At 53.4% G+C, this 20,173-nt stretch overlaps 1 protein-coding gene and 1 pseudogene across 1 annotated transcript; one reads left to right on the top strand and one right to left on the bottom strand.

Moving 5' to 3' along the window:
* The window catches only part of LOC127474808 (uncharacterized), a 1,366,245-nt pseudogene that overhangs the window by 610,320 nt on the left and 735,752 nt on the right, over positions 1–20,173 (bottom strand).
* Positions 14,252–15,082, top strand: LOC127474910 (olfactory receptor 14J1-like). Its single transcript, XM_051796239.1, has one exon. It carries the CDS (start codon positions 14,252–14,254, stop codon positions 15,080–15,082), a length of 831 nt encoding a protein of 276 aa, XP_051652199.1.

Below are 20,173 nucleotides of genomic sequence, written 5' to 3'. Positions count from 1 at the left end.
CACAGGGTGTCCTCCAATTAAATGCACTTGTGATGTATCAGAGTGTTTCCAGAACTGCTGGTCACAGTTTGCCCAAGCACAGAACAGAGGGAGGGGATTTGGGGAACTTGATTTTGCTCCAGTTCCTCTTGCCAGGAGTGAGTTTGGATGGTTGAAATCTCTGACATTTCTAATGTGCTCCAAGGGAAATCTTGTGAGTCCTGAGAGGCAAAGGGATGGTCTCTTGGTGCAGAGACAAGAGCTGAACATCTTTCCTGTTCACAACTGCCCCTGGTTGGCAGCTTGGAGCTGAAGGGAGATCACCCTTAAGAATTCCCTTAAAAAGAAACAAGGCACTTCTGGGAGCAGAGGAATCCTGGTTCAAAGAGCACATTGACAGAATGCTTGCCTTTCCTCAGGATGCCTGATTAAGATCTTGTTTTCTCCTCCCAGACTGCCACACACAGGGATCATTGCAGCTCCCAAGTGCGGCTGCCCAGGGCATTTCCATGGATTTAGCACTGAGGAGTTTTCTCCATGGGGATCCTGTGCAGCACAGAGATCCTATGGCAGAGCTGTGCCCTTCTGGAGGGCACCTGCAGCCCTGCAGGACACCCAGGCAAACAGCTGAAGACCCTGAAGGTGCCTGGAGGGCACCTGGGCACTTGGCTCCCACAGACACATCCCCACAGCAGCACCCAAAGGGTTTGTGTCTGGACAGGAATCTGCCCCCCCCAAATCCCACAGTGGCTCAGAAAACCCCGTGGTGAGAACAAGAAGAGCCCAGGCAGCAGGGGATGGCAGGGAAATGCCACAGTGCTGCTGCCAAGGGAGGAGGGACACAGAGAGACAGCTGGAAATCAGGGCCTTGTCCTTGCCTGGGCTCTGGCTGCTGCAGGGCAATGCACAGCCCAGCCCCCGTGGGCCTGAGGGCACAGGCTCTGCTTAGGCTGGGAAAGGAGCCCAGGCAGGAGCTGCTCAGGGAAGGGGTCTGTGCCACAGGGACAGCAGGGAGGGGCCCCCATCCCCCTGCCCAGCCCTTGTGGCAGCAGCTGCCTCTCCCTGCCTGCCTGTCTCTGGGTGAGGAGCTGTTCCTGCCAGCAGCCCCTGCCTGTGCCCAGCTCAGCTCCCTGCCAGTGCTGCCAGAGCCATCCCCAGCCCAGTGCCCAGGGGCAGCTCTGCCTGGGCAGGGGCTGCAGAGCAGATCCCAGACAGCCTGCGGTGGCTGGGAAGGGGGAGGTGTTCTGGGGGGATGTGCTTCCTGAGAAGGGCCCCTGGAAATGGAGGAGGTGGAGCTGAAGCTGTGAGGAGCCCTGAGCCTGCAGCTGAAGGGCCCTGCCCAGCCCTGCCCAGCCCTGCCCTGCCCTGAGGGGTCACTCCTTCCACACACCCCTTCTCCCTGCAGGGCCGTGGCAGCTCCTTGGCCGGGCTGAGAGCTGAGCCTGGCAGGCAGCAGAGTCCCTGCCCCAGCACACAGAGCCCTGGGGGCAGGACCCTGCTCTGCCCCACAGCCCTGGGCACCCCTGGCTGCACCCCCACCTTCCCACCCCACAGCCAGCCCTGCCACAGGGAACCTTCTGGCCCTGGGCCTCTGAGGGGGCAGCAGCAAGTCCTGCTCTGCAGCAGCTTCTCCTGCTGCACCCCAGCAAATCCAGCAGAGCCATCCTGACAGCTCCTGCCACTGCTGCCATTTGGCAGCTGGGAGAGGCACTTGCAGGAACTCACCTGCCCTGCTCTGCAGCCACAGCCTGAGCGTGGCAAAGGGCTGGCAAGGTTCCTGCCCTGAGCAGCTCTGCCCTGTCCTCCCAGCCCAGGATCCCTTGAACCTCCTGCTCCCTTCTCCTCTCTGCCCTTGCTGCCTGCAGCTCCTGCCCTGCTCTGCCATATGGCCACTTCCCCTGCACTGCAGCAACTGGGAGAGTCCTGCTGAAAGATCCTGGAAGCTGTGGGATGTGCCAGCTTTAGGAGATGCCTCCAGGAAGGTAAGTTGAACTTTCCTACAGCCAGAGAATTCTTCCTTCAAATCCTGAGAATGTTTCTCCCGTAGTGAGAGCTCAGTCACCTCCCAGTCCAGGCTGCCTCTCATGTCTCTGCCTTCTCTCCTGTGCCCTGGGTGCTGCAGGCAGTGCCCTCAGCCCTGCTGGGCTGTGCAGAGGAGCTGCTCACCAGCAGAGCTGTCTCTTTCAAGCTCTTCTTGCTTGCCAGGAGCTCCCTGTGTGCCAGGAGCCCAGCCCAGCTCAGCAGCACAGCAACAGCCCCAGGCATTTCATGACCCTTGGGGGGTTTGATGTTGTTTACATGAGACTCAGTCCCAGTGAGTAACTTCAAACAACTTTTCAAGAACTCAGAACAAAATTGAAATACAAGTTTCTTGTTCTGTTATTGCATCCCATTGAGGGACATGACTGTGAAAGTGTCCCCAGATTCCAGTTGGAACAGAAAACTGCAGACAGTGATGACAAGGATGGACAAGCAAGGGAAAGGTGACTGTGATGATAAGGGAACCTGAATGTGTTTCATTATTCCGAAGGCCAAGGCCTGACCCCCAGCCCCTGGGAAGGCAGATCCTGTCCCTGCCTCATTCCTCAGGGCTCTTCCTGGGGCACTGGGATGTGGGATGTGCAAGGCCAAGGGCAGGACCATGGGGTGGCACCTGCCAGGCTGCTGAGCAGGGACAAGGAGGCCATGAGGCCCCAGGGCTGCAAGGGGCACTCCCCTCCTCCTGGCCTCAGGGGCACAGACAGCAGCCCTGGCCAAAGGCCTGCAGAAGGTGGCTGTGTCAGGGCCTTTCAGCTTCTCCCCATGCCTGTCTCCTCTCCAGCCCAGGCTGTCCTACGGTGTCCATGCCCTGCCCCTTTCCCTGCAGGCTGTCGTCATCCCCCCGGCTGCCCCACCTGGCTGGCACCTTCCTGCACTGACATCTCTGCGTCCTCCCTGGCTCTTCCTGCACACACAAAGCCTTGGGCTCATCCAGACTCCTTCTTGGTGACATATTGCAGCACAACACTGACCTCAGAGGGAAATTTCTGACTTCTTGTCACCAGTCTAGGCCACCCCAGCTGCCCTTGGTGGCACTAGTTCTTTCTTAGGCTGTTTTCTGACAGGAAGAAAAGCTCCACCAGCTCTGACACCCCCCTTCCAGACCTCTCAGGCTGCTCCTCTACTGTCCTCAGTCTTCACACCACTGACCCCTGAGTCCTCAGCCTCTATATACGGGTCCTGTGCTTGAGGCCCCAAATTCCTTCCTGGGAGATCTCTGGGACCTCTCCAAGGTTTTGGAAGATGACAATAGAGTGCTCTTATCCCAGGAAACACAGAGGGACACTTTTTTCCAAGGGTTGTCTTGGCAGAATGAGGCACAATCTCTTTAAACTTTCTGGCACAAGGGAGCTCTGAGCTCTGGGTACGGAGGGAGGTCCAAGTGCCAACCACTGGAGTGGGAGCTACAAATCATCAGGGCTTGGGTTCTTTGGAGGGCCAGACACTGGTGAGAGTGGGGGGTGTGTGTGCACATGGAAGGACTTGAAGGGCACAATGAACTGTCTCAAAACACTGTCAAAGCAGGAAAATCCCATAAGGCACCACAACACATAAGCACTGGTGGCAAACAGGAAGGCCTTTAATTTCAAGGCCTAAATAAATGTGAAGCTTTGGAAGTAGCCCCCAGGACATGACTGCACTGTGCAGAGTGTGGGAAAGAGCAGACAGCCCCAACAGGAAGCCAGGGCTGGTAAGGCAGGTCTGGGGAACCCATCCAGACAAAGACTCCCACCTGCAGACTGGAAGCACAGCGGGCAAAACTCCCACCGTGGCAAGGTGTGGGAAAGGAAGCAAGTCCTTGTAGATGTGCCAGCCCAAGCTGTGGAAACAGCATCTACCCCCCTGAATACCCGGGGCTTGGGCTGTATAAAAGTGATAGCCCAGAAGCACAACTTGGGGACCCTCTACCGAGCAGAGCAGGGTGAAGAAGGACCGGTGGGAGCCTCAGGGGTCTCCATGTTGTGATACATTTACTTCATCTCTGTCTCTCTCTCACTGGCTTCCCACCACCCCCTTCTTCTCTCTCTCTCTTTCTATTTCTTTCTTTCTCTCTCCCTCCTATTTACTGTAAATCAAACCTGGACTGCTGACTTTGGCACATGGTCTCCTTTGCAGCTGAATTTAGGCAGCAGCGTCTTTTAATAATGGGAACCTGAGAGTATCCATGAGGTTTTACAATGTGGGAATCAGGCACACCCTTCAAGATGGATCTCTCACTATTATCCCAAGCTCTTTTTTAGTGGAAGTTTCTTTACGGAAGCTGAAGTGCATCTCTGTCTCAGACAGCCAAGGATAAGGTGACTGAGGGAATTCAGTTGCTCTCTTTAATTAATACAGGATTATTTCCCTATCATTTGGTGAAGCTAATAATGTGACTGGTGGAATGTCAGTAACAATTAAATCATAAACTAGTGCAGCACCAAAGGGAAAACTTACTTTAGTTATAAACTACTGCCAGCAGAAATCTTGAAAATCTTATATATAATATAAGTATATATATATATAATATATATAAAAAATATATATAGTATAATCTTATATTTACACTGATAAAATACCACATGTACTTCCTGGGATACTGCAAGCTTTTTACAATCCTTGTGGCATGTCTTTACAGAGCAAGAGTGAACATTTTGAAATGATACCTTAATAAATTAGCTGCAGTTCTATTGTTTCTTGAATGTTAAGCACCACATCCTAAACGCAGGAACAGGTTCAAGGTCAATGTCCTATTTTAGACCTTTTCAGCAGCTGTGATATTGTGATAATCACACTTAAAACATTCCTCTAGAAAGAGTAAATTAGCCCTTTTCACTAGAAGGATTCTTATGATCAAAAGCAAATCTGAATAGGAACAAATTCAGATTCCTTTTTTTAGTTTGTTTTTTTTTCAGCAATGCAATAAATTGCTGTCCCTAACTGGGATGGCTTTTCTACCCAAGAATTAAAAAGAAAACTCCAAAGTTCACTTTATTATGCACTTATATTACCTTTGGGGGTTTTTTTGGAGGCCTCCTCTATGTAAAAATACCTTCCTTAAAATGCGTTCATGCTTTCTGTAAGAACCAAACCATTCCAGCTGACATACCATTCTATCCCAAATACTGCAGGGAAATGTAATATCCCACTAAAGCAGAAGGGAAAGAAGACAACTGAGCATCAGCAGCTCTTCCTAAGCAAGATCAGGGGTTTAGCTCCATCTAACTGAGGGATGAGATGTGTCCCTCAGTGGGTCTCTTCCCACTCCCCCACCAGCCCTTCTACCCGACTGCAAGCTCAAAGTTCTAAAAAGAGAAGAAGAAGCTGGAGCGTCAATATTTCCCCAGTGCAAACCCCAATAATCTTTGCTGGGAGCTGACAGGAATTGCTGTTCCACTGCCCTGGGGTATCCTGGCTTGAGGCGAGAGCGCAGCCCCGCCCAGAGCCCCCAACCCCTCTGAGAGCTTTTGTAGGGTCTGTTTGTCCATGTCCCTGTGGCAGAGGCTCCCCCGACATCTGCCCTGGAGCTGGTCCAGCTGCTGGACCAAACAATGCATTGTCCAGCCTGCCTTCCCCCAGCCCCGACCGCCCCAGCCCATCTTCCATCGCTCTGCTTCCTTTTCCTGCCCCTGCTCCCCCTCCGCTCCCTTCCCTCGGGCATTTTTATTAGGAATGTTCTTGCTGTTCTCACTGTCCGAGCATGAGCTGATCCCCAGGGGAGCCTGTGGAATGTAACCCCTCAAGCACTAAATTCCTTCCCCTGTGCCAAAGACACGGGTTTGTTGTTGCTGCCCCTCCCGCCGAGCACCAGCTCCATCTCCTGCTCCTGCCCAGCGGCTTTGCAGAAATCCAGGGCTGGGTGTGGATTGAAGGCTGTGGCAAGGGACAGGATAAAGTTGCTTGGCTTCCACCCTTGGTGTCTCAGTGTTTGTGATCTGGGAAATTCTCAGGAACCTGGAACAATGGCAGATTATCTGTTGTGGCAGGATATGTACCTGGAGATTGTTTTGATCTGAGTATAAATCTTCCTTGAAAGTACAACTGATAGAAAACAATGTAAAAAAAAAGGAAATGGAAATAATAAGAAAAAAACATAGTAAAAAAAAAAGGAGAGAAAAAAGAGAAAAAGGAGAAAAAAAAAGAGAAAAAAAAAGAAAGAAAAAAAGGAAAAAATGAAAAAAAAAGAAAGAAAAAAGAGAAAAAATAAAAAAGAGAGAGAAAAAAGGGGAAGAAAATAAAAAAGAAAGAAAAAAGAAAGAAAAAAAGGAAAAAATGAAAAAAAAAGAAAGAAAAAAGAGAAAAAATAAAAAAGAGAGAGAAAAAAGGGGAAGAAAATAAAAAAGAAAGAAAAAAGAAAGAAAAAAGAGAAAATAAAAGAAGACAGAAAAACAAAAAAACAAAACGCCCGATCCTCCTCCGCCGCAGGGACTACAACTCCCACAATGCCCCGCGCAGGCGGGGGGCGGGCAGGGGCCGTGGCCGCGCGCTGATTGGCTGCGGGGCGGGTCTGTAAAGGCGGAGGGCGCGCGGAGCGAGCGCCATTTTGGCCTCGTGGTCGGGAGTGAGGAGGACTCGCCTGCGGCCGCTGCACTTCGCTGGGTGAGTTGGCGGGGGGGCGGCGAGAGCGGGGTCTGGGGATCCCCTCGGGGGCTGCGGGGAGCGCGGGTGTGGGTGGAAAAGCTGGAGGGCTCGGGAGGGTTTAGCGGGGGGGTTCGGGGGTTCCTGGGGACGTTTTGAGGGGTCCCTGAAAGGACTCGGGGGGAGGTTGAAGGTCCCTGAAGAGTGCTGGGGGGCTCTGATGGGGGTTTTATTTTCTGAGAAGATTTGGGGTGTCCCAGGTGGGCTTTGGGGCTTTCTGGGGAGGTTTTGGGTTCCTGGGAGGCTTTGCAGGGACCTTGAGGCAGTTTTGGGATCTCTGGGGGGTTTAAGGTGTCCCAGACGGTTTGGAGGGCCCGTGGGGGGGATTGGGGGTCCCTGAATGGGCTTGAGGGGTCCCAGGTGGGTTTTGTGGGTCACTGAGAGGGTTTAGAGGGTGCTGGGGAGGGATAAGATCTCTGAGGGGATTTGAAGGGACCTGGAGAAGGTTTTGATGGGTCGAAGGGGGATTTCAGAGGTTTTGAAAGGATTTTACAGGGTCCCCTAAAGCCCAGCAATGGGGTTCAAGGGGTCCCCCAGCCCCCAGGGGAGGGGTCCTAGGGATGCCCCCCAAAATCCAGAGGGGGAGATGTACCACAGCCGGGTAAGGGGATTCCAGTGCCCCCAGTATATCCCAGTGACCTCCCAGTTACCCTCAGTATGGCCCAGCAACCCCCTCAGTGACCAGCCAGTGTGTCCCAGTGACCTTCCACTGCCCCCAGTATGGCCCAGTGATCCTGCAGTGAGCACCCAGTAACCCCCAGTATGGCCCAGTAACCTGCCAGTGTCCCCCCATGTGTCCTGGTATCCCCCAGTAACTCCCCAGTGTGCCCCAGTTCCCCCCCAGTCCCTCCCAGTGCCCTCTCAGAGGGCCCCTGAGAGCCTGGTGAGGGGGGGCACGGAGAAGGGGAAGCCTGGACAGTGGGGACCCCTGGGATCCCCTAGGACAACAAAGTGGAGAACCTGGAGAGGGGGAATTTCTGGGAATGCAGTATCCCGAAGGCGAGAATCAGAGGAGAAGGGAGCCTTGGGACCCCCAACACTCCCAGCATCTCTAGGTAGAACCCCCAGCATCCTAGACAGGAGAGACTCTCTGAACTCTAAAGGGGGGAAACCAGAGAAGGGGAAATCTTAGGAGAAGTTTTTTGGGCTCATCTTCATATTTTAGAGTATTTTTTAGGTGAATCTCAACTTTTTTCAGTTTAGGGGGGCAGGAGTCTTCTCACTCTTTCTTATAGGCTTTTGCCTGAATGTTGATGATTTGGGTTTTTCTGGGCTAAATCTTGGTGTTTTGGAGGTTTTTATGGTCACAGGATGCTTGGTGAGTTCTGGAGATGGACTTGGGCAGGAGGAACCCCCAAGCCAACGCGCTCAGCCCTTGTTTTCCCCCCCATCAGGATTTGTCCTTCCCAAAGCTTGGGCGGATGGAGGAGGAGGCTGGGAGGAAGAGGAAGATGCCTTGGGCCCCCCAGGCAGGTGAGGAGGAAGTCAGTGTCCCTTTGGGCGGGTGTTGTGCTGGCTCTGTCAGCCCAGCATGGCCCCGGCTGCAGGACAACCCCGCTGGCGCCGCCGTCCTGCCGGGGCCGGAGTTGGGGGGATGTCCTTGGCCTTCCCTGTGGGCCGGAGGCAAATCCCCTGCCTGTCCTTCTTGCTTCCTGCCCCAGGCCCCGAGCTGAGGAGGGAGAGCCCGGAGGACAAATCCCCCCGTGAGACCCTGGTGGGAGAGGCCGTTTTGAAGGGCTCCCCGGCGCAGGAAGGCAGCGGGGAGGAAAAGGGCCGGAGATCCCCCCGCAGGAGGGGCTCCAAAGCCAGCCCAGGGTGCTCTGAGGAGGAAAGAGCCAGCCTGTGCTGGGAAGGCGGCCGGAGCTTGAGGGGGAGCTCCGACTTGGTGGTCCCTGAGCAGCCTCCCAGCAGGGAGAAACCCTTTAAGTGCTTGGAATGTGGAAAGAGCTTCAGGCAGAGCTCCCATCTGATCCGACACCAGCACATTCACACTGGGGAACGTCCTTACACGTGTGGGGAATGTGGGAAGAGGTTTCAGAACAGCTGGAATCTCCTCGTGCATGAGCGAACGCACACGGATGAGAGGCCCTTCCGCTGCACCGACTGCGGGAAGGGCTTGAAGCAGAACTCCCACCTTGTCACCCACCGGCGCATCCACACTGGGGAGAGGCCCTACAAGTGTGGGGAGTGTGGGAAGAGCTTCTCCCACAGCTCTAACTTGACCAAACACCAACGGACCCACCGGGGTAATAGAAGCCCTGTGAGTGCCCCAACTGTGGGAAGAGCTTCAGCCACTGCTTCCACCCCAAACTTACCCCCTTATGGGGAGGCAACCCCTGGAGTTCAAGGACTGTCAGTCCATCCCTTTCCACCAGAAATGGCCAGTCCCCTTTCCCAGGGGCAGCTTCTTCCAACAGGACCCTTCTTGGGGGGAGTGTGGAGATTCCTGCCTTGGCTGGGGACCCCCCAGTGTCAGTGCTGGAGGTTGAGAGCAGAGATCTCCCCACCAGCGTTGATCTGGGGGAGTTCCATCCATCTCTAATTAAGAATTATTGCTTTTGTTTCAACTTTAGTAGAATTGCTTCAACAATTGCTTTAGTGTAGAGCACTGTCCTATCTTATCCTGTATTCCTGGTAGTTTTAGTGTTTCTGTTGTGCAGTAAATAATTCTGATGAAGATCTTTTGTCTGATCATTTGAAACCCTAACTAACTCATTTCTATCAATAAATCTGATTTGCCATCATTAAAACCTGGGGGACAAAAGTGTTTCAGTCACACCTCTCTATTTCCTCTAAATTTAAAATGTTGGCAAGATTCAAGGCTGAGATTGGATCCAGCAGCCCCCAGCACCCCACAGGAAGTTGGGAGCTCAGGAGAACCACTCCCTTTCCCAAAACCTGGTGCCAAAGACCCCCATGGGACCGCTGAACCCACCAGACCACCCTCCCTTTTCCACCCTTCTCCCTCTTCCTTCCACTTTTCCATGGTCCCCTCAATCCCCAGACCAACCAGGATCACTTTTGGGGTCCCAAACCCCACTTTTTCCCCCCCTCCCACCTCTTCCACATCATCCCCCCACTTCCCAGCCCCCTCATGCTCAGTTTGGGGGTCCCACCCTCACCTTCCACCACTCTTCTGACCTCTCCCACCCCTCTCCCATCATCCCCCAAACCTCAGTGCCCCTCCCCCTCCATTTTTTTGGGGTCCCACTCCCCTCCCACTCAGTTTGGGGTCCCACCACCCCTTCTGTCCCCTCTGACCCCCCTTTTCCCACTGACCTCCCCCTTCCCACCACCCGCTCACCTGAGAGCTCCTCGCCCACAGCCGGGGGGGCTCCCAGCACCACCAGTGCCCAGAGAAATCCTCCAGAAAAGGGGTTGGGTGGGGTCCTGGGTGGGCTTTGAGTGTTTTTGGGGGTCCTTGAGGGGCTGTGGGGAGGTTTTAGGGGGGTCCCAGCACCTTTTGGGGTGAGCTGGGTGCCTGTTGAGGGGCAGGTGCCCTCCCAAATGTCATTTTATTGTAGAATTCTTTCAACAGAAGAACCTAACTTGTTACATAAATAATGTTGACTCTAATTACAGTGCTGAAAAGTCCAGTTGATTTACACAGAATGAAAAGAAAAAAAAAAAACCAAAAAAAACCCCCAAACATGAATACCCTTGAGATCATATAAAAATGGCATACTTCATCTAAATTGTGTCCTTTTCTGCTTAAAATTGAAATTGGTCTAAAATAGGTTAATGTGATTTTAGGTAGTAATTTTAAATAATAATCTACAGCTACATTTCACATTACACATTTTCCCCATGTTTATATATTCTTCTTTTTTTTTGGAAGTATAAGTAAGCTGCAGTTTTGCAGCAGGAAATCTCCTCTACCACAGAGCTCTTTCAAGAGATCTTAAGCACAGCCTGGATCTCATGCTAAGGCTGAGGTTTTGGAAAGACATCTCCTATCACATCACATCCTCCTCTGTGACATCACAGCTCTCCTATGAAATCACAGCTCTCCTTTGACATCACATCCTCCTCTGTGACATCGCATGTCTCCTATGACAAAACATTCTCCTCTGTGACATCACAGCTCCCCGTGACATCACATCCTCCTCTGTGACATCACATCCTCCCTGTGACATCACAGCTCTCCTGATGCCTTCAAATCTTCAGCAAAAAACACTATTCAAACTACGAGCACTGCTCTTCTGTTCCCACTGAGCCAGTTGGAGGCGGCTGTGATTTAATAAAGCAGCACCAATGGGCCCAAACCCATGGTGTCCTTCAGATGCACCGTGTCCTGAGCAGACTGCGTCCTGCTTGTCCTGCCCTGCTGCCTGCAGGACAACTTCCCCCTCGGCACACCCCCAGCCCCAGCCTTGTTTGGGAAGCTGAGCTCTGGCTGAGGCTTTCCCCAGGAGAAGCCTCATTTGTCTCTCCTCAGGGCAGTCCCCCCAGCACCCAGCCAGGACAGGGCACAGAATGAGTGGCCCCAGCTCTGCCTCCCCAGGGGTGTCCAGGCATCCCACGAGGCATCTGCTGTTGCTGCATCACCACCTCCCCTCACCAGAATGGATTTGGAAGGCTTTCCAAGCAGAGGGACCAGATGGAAACCTCTGGACCCTACAGAGAAAACATCCCCAGGGTCTTGTTAGGCCTTGGAATTAAATGGCTTCCTGTTTGCCACCAGTGCTTAGGTCTTGTGGCGCCTTATGGGATTTTCCTGCTTTGACAGTGTTTTGAGACAGTTCATTGTGCCCTTCAAGTCCTTCCATGTGCACACACACACACCACTCTCACCAGTGTCTGGCCCTCCAAAGAACACAAGCCCTGATGATTTGTAGCTCCCACTCCAGTGGTTGGCACTTGGACCTCCCTCCGTACCCAGAGCTCAGAGCTCCCTTGTGCCAGAAAGTTTAAAGAGATTGTGCCTCATTCTGCCAAGACAACCCTTGGAAAAAAGTGTCCCTCTGTGTTTCCTGGGATAAGAGCACTCTATTGTCATCTCCCAAAACCTTGGAGAGGTCCCAGAGATCTCCCAGGAAGGCATTTGGGTCTTCAAGCACATGACCCGTATATAGAGGATGAGGACTCAGGGGTCAGTGGTGTGAAGATTGAGGACAGTAGAGCAGTAGCCTGAGAGGTCTGTAAGGGGGGTGTCAGAGCTGGTGGAGCTTTTCTTCCTGTCAGAAAACAGCCTAAGAAAGAACTAGTGCCACCAAGGGCAGCTGGGGTGGCCTAGACTGGTGACAAGAAGTCAGAAATTTCCCTCTGAGGTCAGTGTTGTGGTGCAATATGTCACAAAGAAGGAGTCTGGATGAGCCCAAGGCTTTGTGTGTGCAGGAAGAGCCAGGGAGGACGCAGAGATGTCAGTGCAGGAAGGTGCCAGCCAGGTGGGGCAGCCGGGGGGATGACGACAGCCTGCAGGGAAAGGGGCAGGGCATGGACACCGTAGGACAGCCTGGGCTGGAGAGGAGACAGGCATGGGGAGAAGCTGAAAGGCCCTGACACAGCCACCTTCTGCAGGCCTTTGGCCATGGTTGCTGTCTGTGCCCCTGATGCCAAGAGGAGGGGAGTGGCCCTTGCAGCCCTGGGGCCTCATGGCCTCCTTGTCCCTGCTCAGCAGCCTGGCAGGTGCCACCCCATGGTCCTGCCCTTGGCACTGCACATCCCACATGCCAGTGCCCCAGGAAGAGCCCTGAGGAATGAGGCAGGGACAGGATCTGCCTTCCCAGGGACTGAGGGTCAGGGCTTGACCTGTTAGATTAAAAAAACAAGTCAAGGTTTATTCAGCATCAGAGCCACCTTTCCCTTGCTTGTCCATCCTTGTCATCACTGTCTGCAGTTTTCTGCTCTACCTGGAATCTGGGGACACTTTCTCAGTTGTGTCCCTCAGTGAGACTCATTAGCACTACAAAAAACTTTAGTGTTTCCATCTCACTTTGACTTCTTGAAAAGTTGTTTGAACTTCCTCTCAGGGACTGAGTCTCATGTAAACAACATCAAAGTCCCCTGAGGGTCATGAAATGCCTGGGGCTGTTGCTGTGCTGCTGAGCTGGGCCGGGCTCCTGGCACACAGGGAGCTCCTGGCAAGCCAGAAGAGCTTCAAAGAGACAGCTCTGCTGGTGAGCAGCTCCTCTGCACAGCCCAGCAGGGCTGAGGGCACTGCCTGCAGCACCCAGGGCACAGGAGAGAAGGCAGAGAGATGAGAGGCAGCCTGGGCTGGGAGGTGACTGAGCTCTCACTATGGGAGAAACCTTCCCAGGATTTGTGTGAAGAATTCTCTGGCTGTAGGAAAGTTCAACTTGGCAGGAGCTGTCAGGATGGCTCTGCTGGATTTGCTGGGGTGCAGTAGGAGAAGCTGCTGCAGAGCAGGACTTGCTGCTGCCCCATCAGAGGCCCAGGGCCGGAAGGTTCCCTGTGCCAGGGCTGGCTGTGGGGTGGGAAGGTGGGGGTGCAGCCAGGGGTGCCCAGGGCTGTGGGGTAGAGCAGGGTCCTGCCCCCAGGGCTCTGTGTGCTGGGCAGGGACTCTGCTGCCTGCCAGGCTCAGCTCTCAGCCCGCCCAAGGAGCTGCCACGGGGCTGGGGGAGAAGAGCTGTGGGGAAGGAACAACTCCTGGGAGGGCAGAACAGGGCAGAGTCCTTCTGATCTCCAAAGTGGGCTGCAGGGATGAGGGCTGGTCACAGCTCCAGATCAAAGCAGGAAATTTCCCAGAAGGTATTTGCAAGAGGCACAGACAGGCAGGGGGTACCTTAAAGAGAAAGAACCAGTTCTTTCAGTGTTATACTCTGGGTTGTCTGGGTGCTGACTGTGACAGAGAAATGAATCTCTGAGCACAGGAGGAGACACTGAAACTTGAACTCTGTTAGATTAGAGGGTGCTGAACCTGAGAGTATCAGACATCAAAACTGTCTTACAGACAGTGTCACTTTTCCAGCCTCCTCAGGGTTGCCCTGACATTGCCATCAGAGCCTGCCCAGACAGAGATGCCCCTGGGCAGTGCCCTGTGCTGCTGGGAGGGCTCTGCAGGGCAGAGCTGAGCCCCGAGGGCTGGGATGGGCTCTGGCAGCACTGGCAGGGCCCAGCCCTGTGCCAAGGGAAGCAGCTTCTGGCAGGGACAGCTCCAGGTAGCAGAGCCCTGGGCAGGGAGTGGGGGGCAAGTGCCCCCATGGCCTGGGGGAGGGGGGCATTCAGGCAGCTCTGGGGGCCCTTCCCTGCAGCTCTGCTGGGCACTGTGTGCTGGGCCGTAGAAATGAGGATTCCTGCAGTGGAAAAGAACCTTCCCCAGGTGTGATGGTAAAAATAGAAAACACAGGTACAATTATTCTAAACTCAGACTAAGCTTCTGCTCTGCACCCCAGGTCTTCTGAGTCATTACAGTAGAGATGGAACTTTTGTATTCAAGGTCTCTTACATCTGACATTCCTTGTGTGTGTGAGAGCTCTACCAAAAAATTCCATGTCCCCCTGGAGCAGACCAAAACTGACTCCTTGGCAGTGCATTTGGTGACATTTGACACAATGATTTCTTTTAAAAGTGGAGTGGCTTTTTCATAGAGGTCTGTCTTAACTGTTCCCTGTCCTTTCCTTTTTTGAACAGATCCTGTACTAAAAAGCAGCAAATGTCCAACAGCAGCTCCATGCCCCAGTTCCTCCTCCTGGCAGTCCCAGACAGGCGGGAGCTGCAGCTCCTGCACTTCTGGCTCTTCCTGGCCATCTCCCTGGCTGCCCTCCTGGCCAACGGCCTCATCCTCAGCGCCGTAGCCTGTGACCACCACCTGCACACCCCCATGGGCTTCTTCCTGCTCAACCTCTCCCTCACAGACCTGGGCTGCATCTGCACCACTGTCCCCAAAGCCATGCACAATTCCCTCCAGAACACCACAACCATCTCCTACATGGGATGTGCTGCACAGCTCTTTTTCTTTACCTTTTTTATGTCAGCAGAGTATTTCCTCCTCACCATCATGTGCTACGACCGCTACGTTGCCATCTGCAAACCCCTGCACTACGGGACCCTCCTGGGCAGCAGAGCTTGTGCCCACATGGCAGCAGCTGCCTGGGCCACTGGCTTTCTCAATGCTCTGCTGCACACAGCCAATACATTTTCCCTGCCTCTGTGCCAGGGCAATGCCCTGGGCCAGTTCTTCTGTGAAATTCCACAGATTCTCAAGTTCTCCTGCTCAGGCACATACCTGAGGGAAATTGGGCTTCTTGCTTTTAGTGCTTTTCCTTTTTTGGGTTGCTTAATTTTCATTGTTTTCTCCTATGTGCAGATCTTCAGGGCTGTGCTGAGGATCCCCTCTCAGCAGGGACGGCACAAAGCCTTTTCCACGTGCCTCCCTCACCTGGCCGTGGTCTCAATCTTTTTCAGCACTGGTGCCTTTGCCTACCTGAAGCCCCCCTCCATCTCCTCCCCATCCCTGGATCTGGCACTATCAGTTCTGTACTAGGTGGTGCCTCCAGCACTGAACCCCTTCATCTACAGCCTGAGGAACCAGGAGCTCAAGGATGCCCTGAGAAAAATGATGACTGGATGCTTTTCAGGAGCAATAAAGTGCCTGTTTTCTGGTGTGTAGCATTCAGAATGGGACTCCTTAATGGCCCAGGCTTCCTGCTCAGGTTTTTCGTGAAGGTCATCACGTTCTTCTTGCAATAATTTCCTGGGCAATTAAATATTCTTAGGCACCTACCTTCTAATTTTATGTCCACCTTTTGCCTTTGACACAGAGACTGTATAAATGATGAACTGTGCTTGTTGAGTATTTAAAAAAAATAAATGACTCTGCAGTGCCTTCTTTGTCCAAGACCCTTCTTCTCAGATGTTCCTAAAGGACAGCACACTGCAGGACAGGGGGTATTTAGAAACGGGAAGGGGACAATAATGCCAGCCCAGCAGCACTGCCAGGGAGCAGCAGTGCTTGGTCTTTGCAGAGTTGCTCTCTTGCCACTTCCACACTGTCCTCCTGAGCCCCTTTCTCGCTGTAAGGCCTGAGTGCTCTCTGAGCACAGTCCTGGGGGCTGGAAGCCCTTGGAGCACAGGCAGGGACAGGCCCTGGGAACTTGTGAAGCAGAGCTGGGCTCCCTTCCAGCATCTCCAGGATGCTGTGGGATCTTCTGAGGGCAGGGCATGTACTGGGTCACTTCTTCTGTGACCTTCCTCCAGGGCTGGAACTCTCCTGCAGTGTCCCCATGACACTCCTGCTCTCTGCTTTCCAGGTTCCATTTTCAGATCCAGTCTTCCCCTCCTGTTCACAGGGACATCCTGGGAGTGCTTCAGAGCTGCCATCCTGGGGCAGCTCCTGCCCAGCGTGGGCAGGCACAAGGTCTCTCCAGCTGCTCCTCTCCCCTCCCCAGTGCCACTGTTTTCTGCAGCCTCCTCCTCCTTGCCCAGCACAGCCCTCCTGGCACAGTTGGACACAGCCCTTGTTCTACCCCCTCCTCAGGCACCTGCCCAACCCCCTCAGCTCCAGCCTGATGGCCAGAAACCTTCAGGGCAGGGAGGCACCGGGGAAAATGCTGAGGAAACCTTTCAGCTGCACTCAAATCCAATTGGAGGGGTTGGCCTCGAGGAACAAATCCCTTCTCATTCTCCAAAACCACCAGGACAACCTGTCTTGTGTCCTGGGCACTCCTCTGGAAGTGTGGGCTATGGAAAAGGTTTTGGTGTCAGGGATCTTGAGAAGGCTGGGCAGTGTCACTGGGAGACCTGTCCCAAACCCTTGGAAAGGCCAGAGCCATCCCAGAGCTTCCTGGGGCCTTGGCAAAGGCAGACATGGAACCAGTCTGCAAACAGGGCAGCAAGGAGGGTTGGTAGAGATCCAGACTGCTCAGGCTCAGCAGAGAAGGGGAATATGGCAAGTCCTCCTGCAACCATTGCCAGGCATGGGAAGGACAAGGCAGGGATTGCAGAACCCCTGTGGGAGGGAATAGAAGGGGATGTTGTGTGCCCAGACTTTATCAAGGCCCTTGACATGGTCTCCTGTGGTCTCCTTATGGCCAGACTGGTGAGAGCTGGACTGAAGAAGTGGAAGATGTGGTGGGTGGGAAGTTGGCTGAATGAAGAGTGTCAAATAAAATCCATGGTACAAAGTCATCTTGGCAGCAACTTCCTGATGAAATCCTTCAGTGACCAGCCCTTGAACACCACAGTAGAACATCTTTATTACCTCTCTGTACAACGGGACAAAATGTATTTTCAAGTCCTTTGTGGATGATGCCTAATTTCAGGGAGCCCTTGAGCAACCTGTCCTCATTTAAAGACACATATTGGGGTGGGAACTCCAATCAAATGAACTCAGTCCCCTTTTATTCCCCACCACTATAGGGAGACAAAATACAAGGAGGTATAAGTGTAAAAAATAACAGTTGACTGACAAGAAATATAACAGCAAAACCAGCAATACCAGCAGAACTATTCAAAGCAACAGCAGAGAGAGAAATTGCCTCCTCTCTGCCCCCCTGCCCCAATTCCCTTTTGTAAACAGATACAAACAGGGATCAACACATGCTTCCCTTCCCCCTTTTCCTCCTGAATGAACAAAGAACAAAAAAACAAACCAGGGGAAAGAGGGGGCAAAGCAAAATATGGGAAACTCTCTGGTCTGAGATCAGTTGTGCTGCCCAAGAACACACTGACTCCAGAGGTGTCCAAGCGGGGCAGAGCCGGCGACTCCGGTCCGTGCGGCGGCGGGGGGGAGGCAGCGGCTCTGCTTGATTCCATGGAGTTCTGGGCAGGCACAGTGGGTGCCATGAGACTCTTCAGTATCACTATCGCCCTTTGGTTCCACAGGGTTCTGAGATGTCTCAGAGTTCCAAAGAGTCATGGAATGGGCCCTTGTCACAACCGTCTCTTGGTTCCATGAGATTCCACAGTGTCCCTGAATTCCTTTGGTTCCATGAGGCCCTGCAGTGTCACAGTGCCACTGGATTCTGTGACTTAAGGCCAGCTGCACATGGGGCTGCCTTAGGGGGAGTGTGGGCACCCAGACAAGGGAGTTGTCACCCCCCTGGACTCAGCCCTGGGGTCACCACATCTGGACTGGTCTGTCTGTCTGTGAGGTTCCCCATTCTGGAGGAATGAGGAAGAACTGGAGAGGGTCTAGAGGAGATCTTACAGGATGGAGCTTTTCTCTGTACTGGAAATAGAATAAAATCTCCACAAAAAGTAGCATTTAAGGTTCAGACTGAATGTGAGGAAAACGAAATGTCACTCAACAGAGACCCTTGTGGTGCAAGAGGTCACCCAGAGGGAGTCAGGATCAACCCATGGCTTTGTGTTCCAGGGAACAGCCAGAGCTGGTGCAGAGCCATCAGGGAGGGTCTAGAAATGCTGCTGGGAGGGGGTGGGAAAGCAGGAGGGGTGTGTGCAGCCTGCAAGGCCAGAGCAGCAGCAGGGCCAGGGCAGGACAGCCTGCAGGAGAGATGGCCAAGGGCTCTGGCAGGGCTGCAAGGCCCAAAGGCACCCAGGCCTTTGTCCCCTTGCCTCTGGTAGCTGCCTCTGCCACTCAGGCCACCACAAGCAACTTGCCTGGCAGGTTCTGCACTTGGGTTCTGCCTCGCCCCTCCCTCAGGAGCCTGGCAGGGGTTGCCCAGTTTTGGCCTTGGTTGTTCCTCCCCCTCCCATCCCAGTGCCCCCCAAACAGCCCTGAGCCAGCCGGGAGGGACAGGATCTGCTGGGCCAGGGCCTGGGGCTCAGGCCTTGGCCTTTGTGCTCCACAAAACCAAGGCAGGCTTTGCTCAGCATTGCAGGGGCCTGCCCAGAGCCTTTGTCTGCCTGCACTCCTGGCCTCCAAGGAGCTGCTCCAAGGAGTCCCTGGGGAGGCTTTGGCAGTGCCTGCCCTAGGTGGGGCCCAGCAATGCTTCAAGGCACTTGCAGTTTGGCTTCCATCTTCTCTCAGTACCTCAGGATCATAGGCTGGGCTGCAAACACACTGTGGGGCTCATTAAAATGCAGAAATCCCTCAGGATCTCTTTGTCTTCCTTTAATTGTCTCCAAGACAATTTCAAAACAAGTCTTCGAAGTTTGTACTTTTTTGTTTTAATTTAAGGATGGACATTTTTAGTTCAGAGAAGCGGTGATAAAGGTGTTCTCCATGTGATCTTGATGCTGAATGTTTCATTAGGAGATCCAGACTGAGGACATCATACCCTGTATGCTCAACCTTGCTCCTCACGCCTCAACATCACCAGTTCTGACATGGCTCATCTTGGACTGACAGCTGATGCAGCTCCAAACACACTGTGGGACCCATTAAAACACTGAAAAACAAATTATTTCCCTTCGTTTAATTGTCTTCACGTCTTCAAGACTTCTACAGCTAATTGGAGTTGTTTTGTAGTTTAGCTAAGGAGGGAGATTTTAAAGTGGACGTCACAAAAAATATATATTTTTTGATGAATAGGAATGATTTTTACAGAGCCTTGGGATGCAAGAGGGTCAGGGCACAAACAAATTGGATCCAAAGACATGGGGGCAAAAGAGATTAGTAGCACTTAATCATTCACCAGTTGAACAATTATCAAGTGATTCAATAGCATTTGCTACAATTTTAACAGTGACTGAATTATAGATTCACAAAAACAACCTTCACACCACAGTCAATTCACACCCACACCCAGGCAGAGATGTGTGCACACATCAAGAGCTGGGTGTGGAAAGATCCCTCTCCTAAATTCTCCTTGTTGTTAGGGAAACACTCCCCCAAATCCCTTTGTGTTTCCCAACAGACAAGGGTCACAGCTGGAGGAGTGTTTGTTGAAGGGGATCAGAATTGTCCTGGGCATCAGCGCCGGTCTTTGGAGTGTTGCAAACTGGAGGGTTCCCGAGCTGGGAGAGGCTGCCAGAGGTGTCCCACTGAGAGGGAGGTGCTGGGGAGCTGCCAGGGCCTGTGGGCTCCCAAGGGGACTGGCTTCAGCTATCTGCTGAATTTCCATCCTGGTGTCAGGAATGACTGGAGTTTCCACAGTATTTGGGAATTGTATCCAAACTGTTCCATTTGGGTTCTGATTCAGGCAGGGAATGTTCCAAGGTTTTCAGGGGATGACTGATTATCCTGTGTTCCCCAGCTCTTACATCCATCCCAGTCAGCTGGATGGTTTATTGACAATGTGTCCCGAGGGGCGGCACCTCCGATGCCATAGAAACCCCTCCCCTGGATTAGGAAACCTTTGGAATTCAGGAGCTGTTCCAGTGGAGCATGAAAATGAACAGCAATTTTCCTAAAGCCCAGCCCCAAGCAGAACAAAGCCAGGCCCCATCAGTGTCAGAGCAAAGGTCCCCCATGGCTGTGTCCCTGTGGCCGCTGAGGCGGCAGCGCAGGCCCGAGGCGGTGCCGGGTCCCGGTGCAGCCGGGGCAGAGCGGCGGCTGCGCGAGCGGCAACCCCGGCGGTGAGTGCGGCAGCCCCGTGGGAGCGGCGGCTCCGGGCACAGACGCCGGCGGCAGCCGCTGTGGCTCCTGGAACCCAGTGGCCATTGGGACACTGCAGGGCCTGCTGGAATCCAGGGGCCGCTGGGACACTGGGGAGCCTCTTGGAGCCAAGGG

The sequence above is a fragment of the Manacus candei genome, unplaced genomic scaffold, assembly GCF_025592945.1.
Source record: "Manacus candei isolate 608988 ecotype Guabito, Panama unplaced genomic scaffold, ASM2559294v1 h1tg000045l, whole genome shotgun sequence".
Lineage (NCBI taxonomy): Eukaryota > Metazoa > Chordata > Aves > Passeriformes > Pipridae > Manacus > Manacus candei.
The sequence above is the reverse complement of the archived record's forward strand: the minus strand, read 5'-3'. Positions and strand labels throughout refer to the sequence as shown.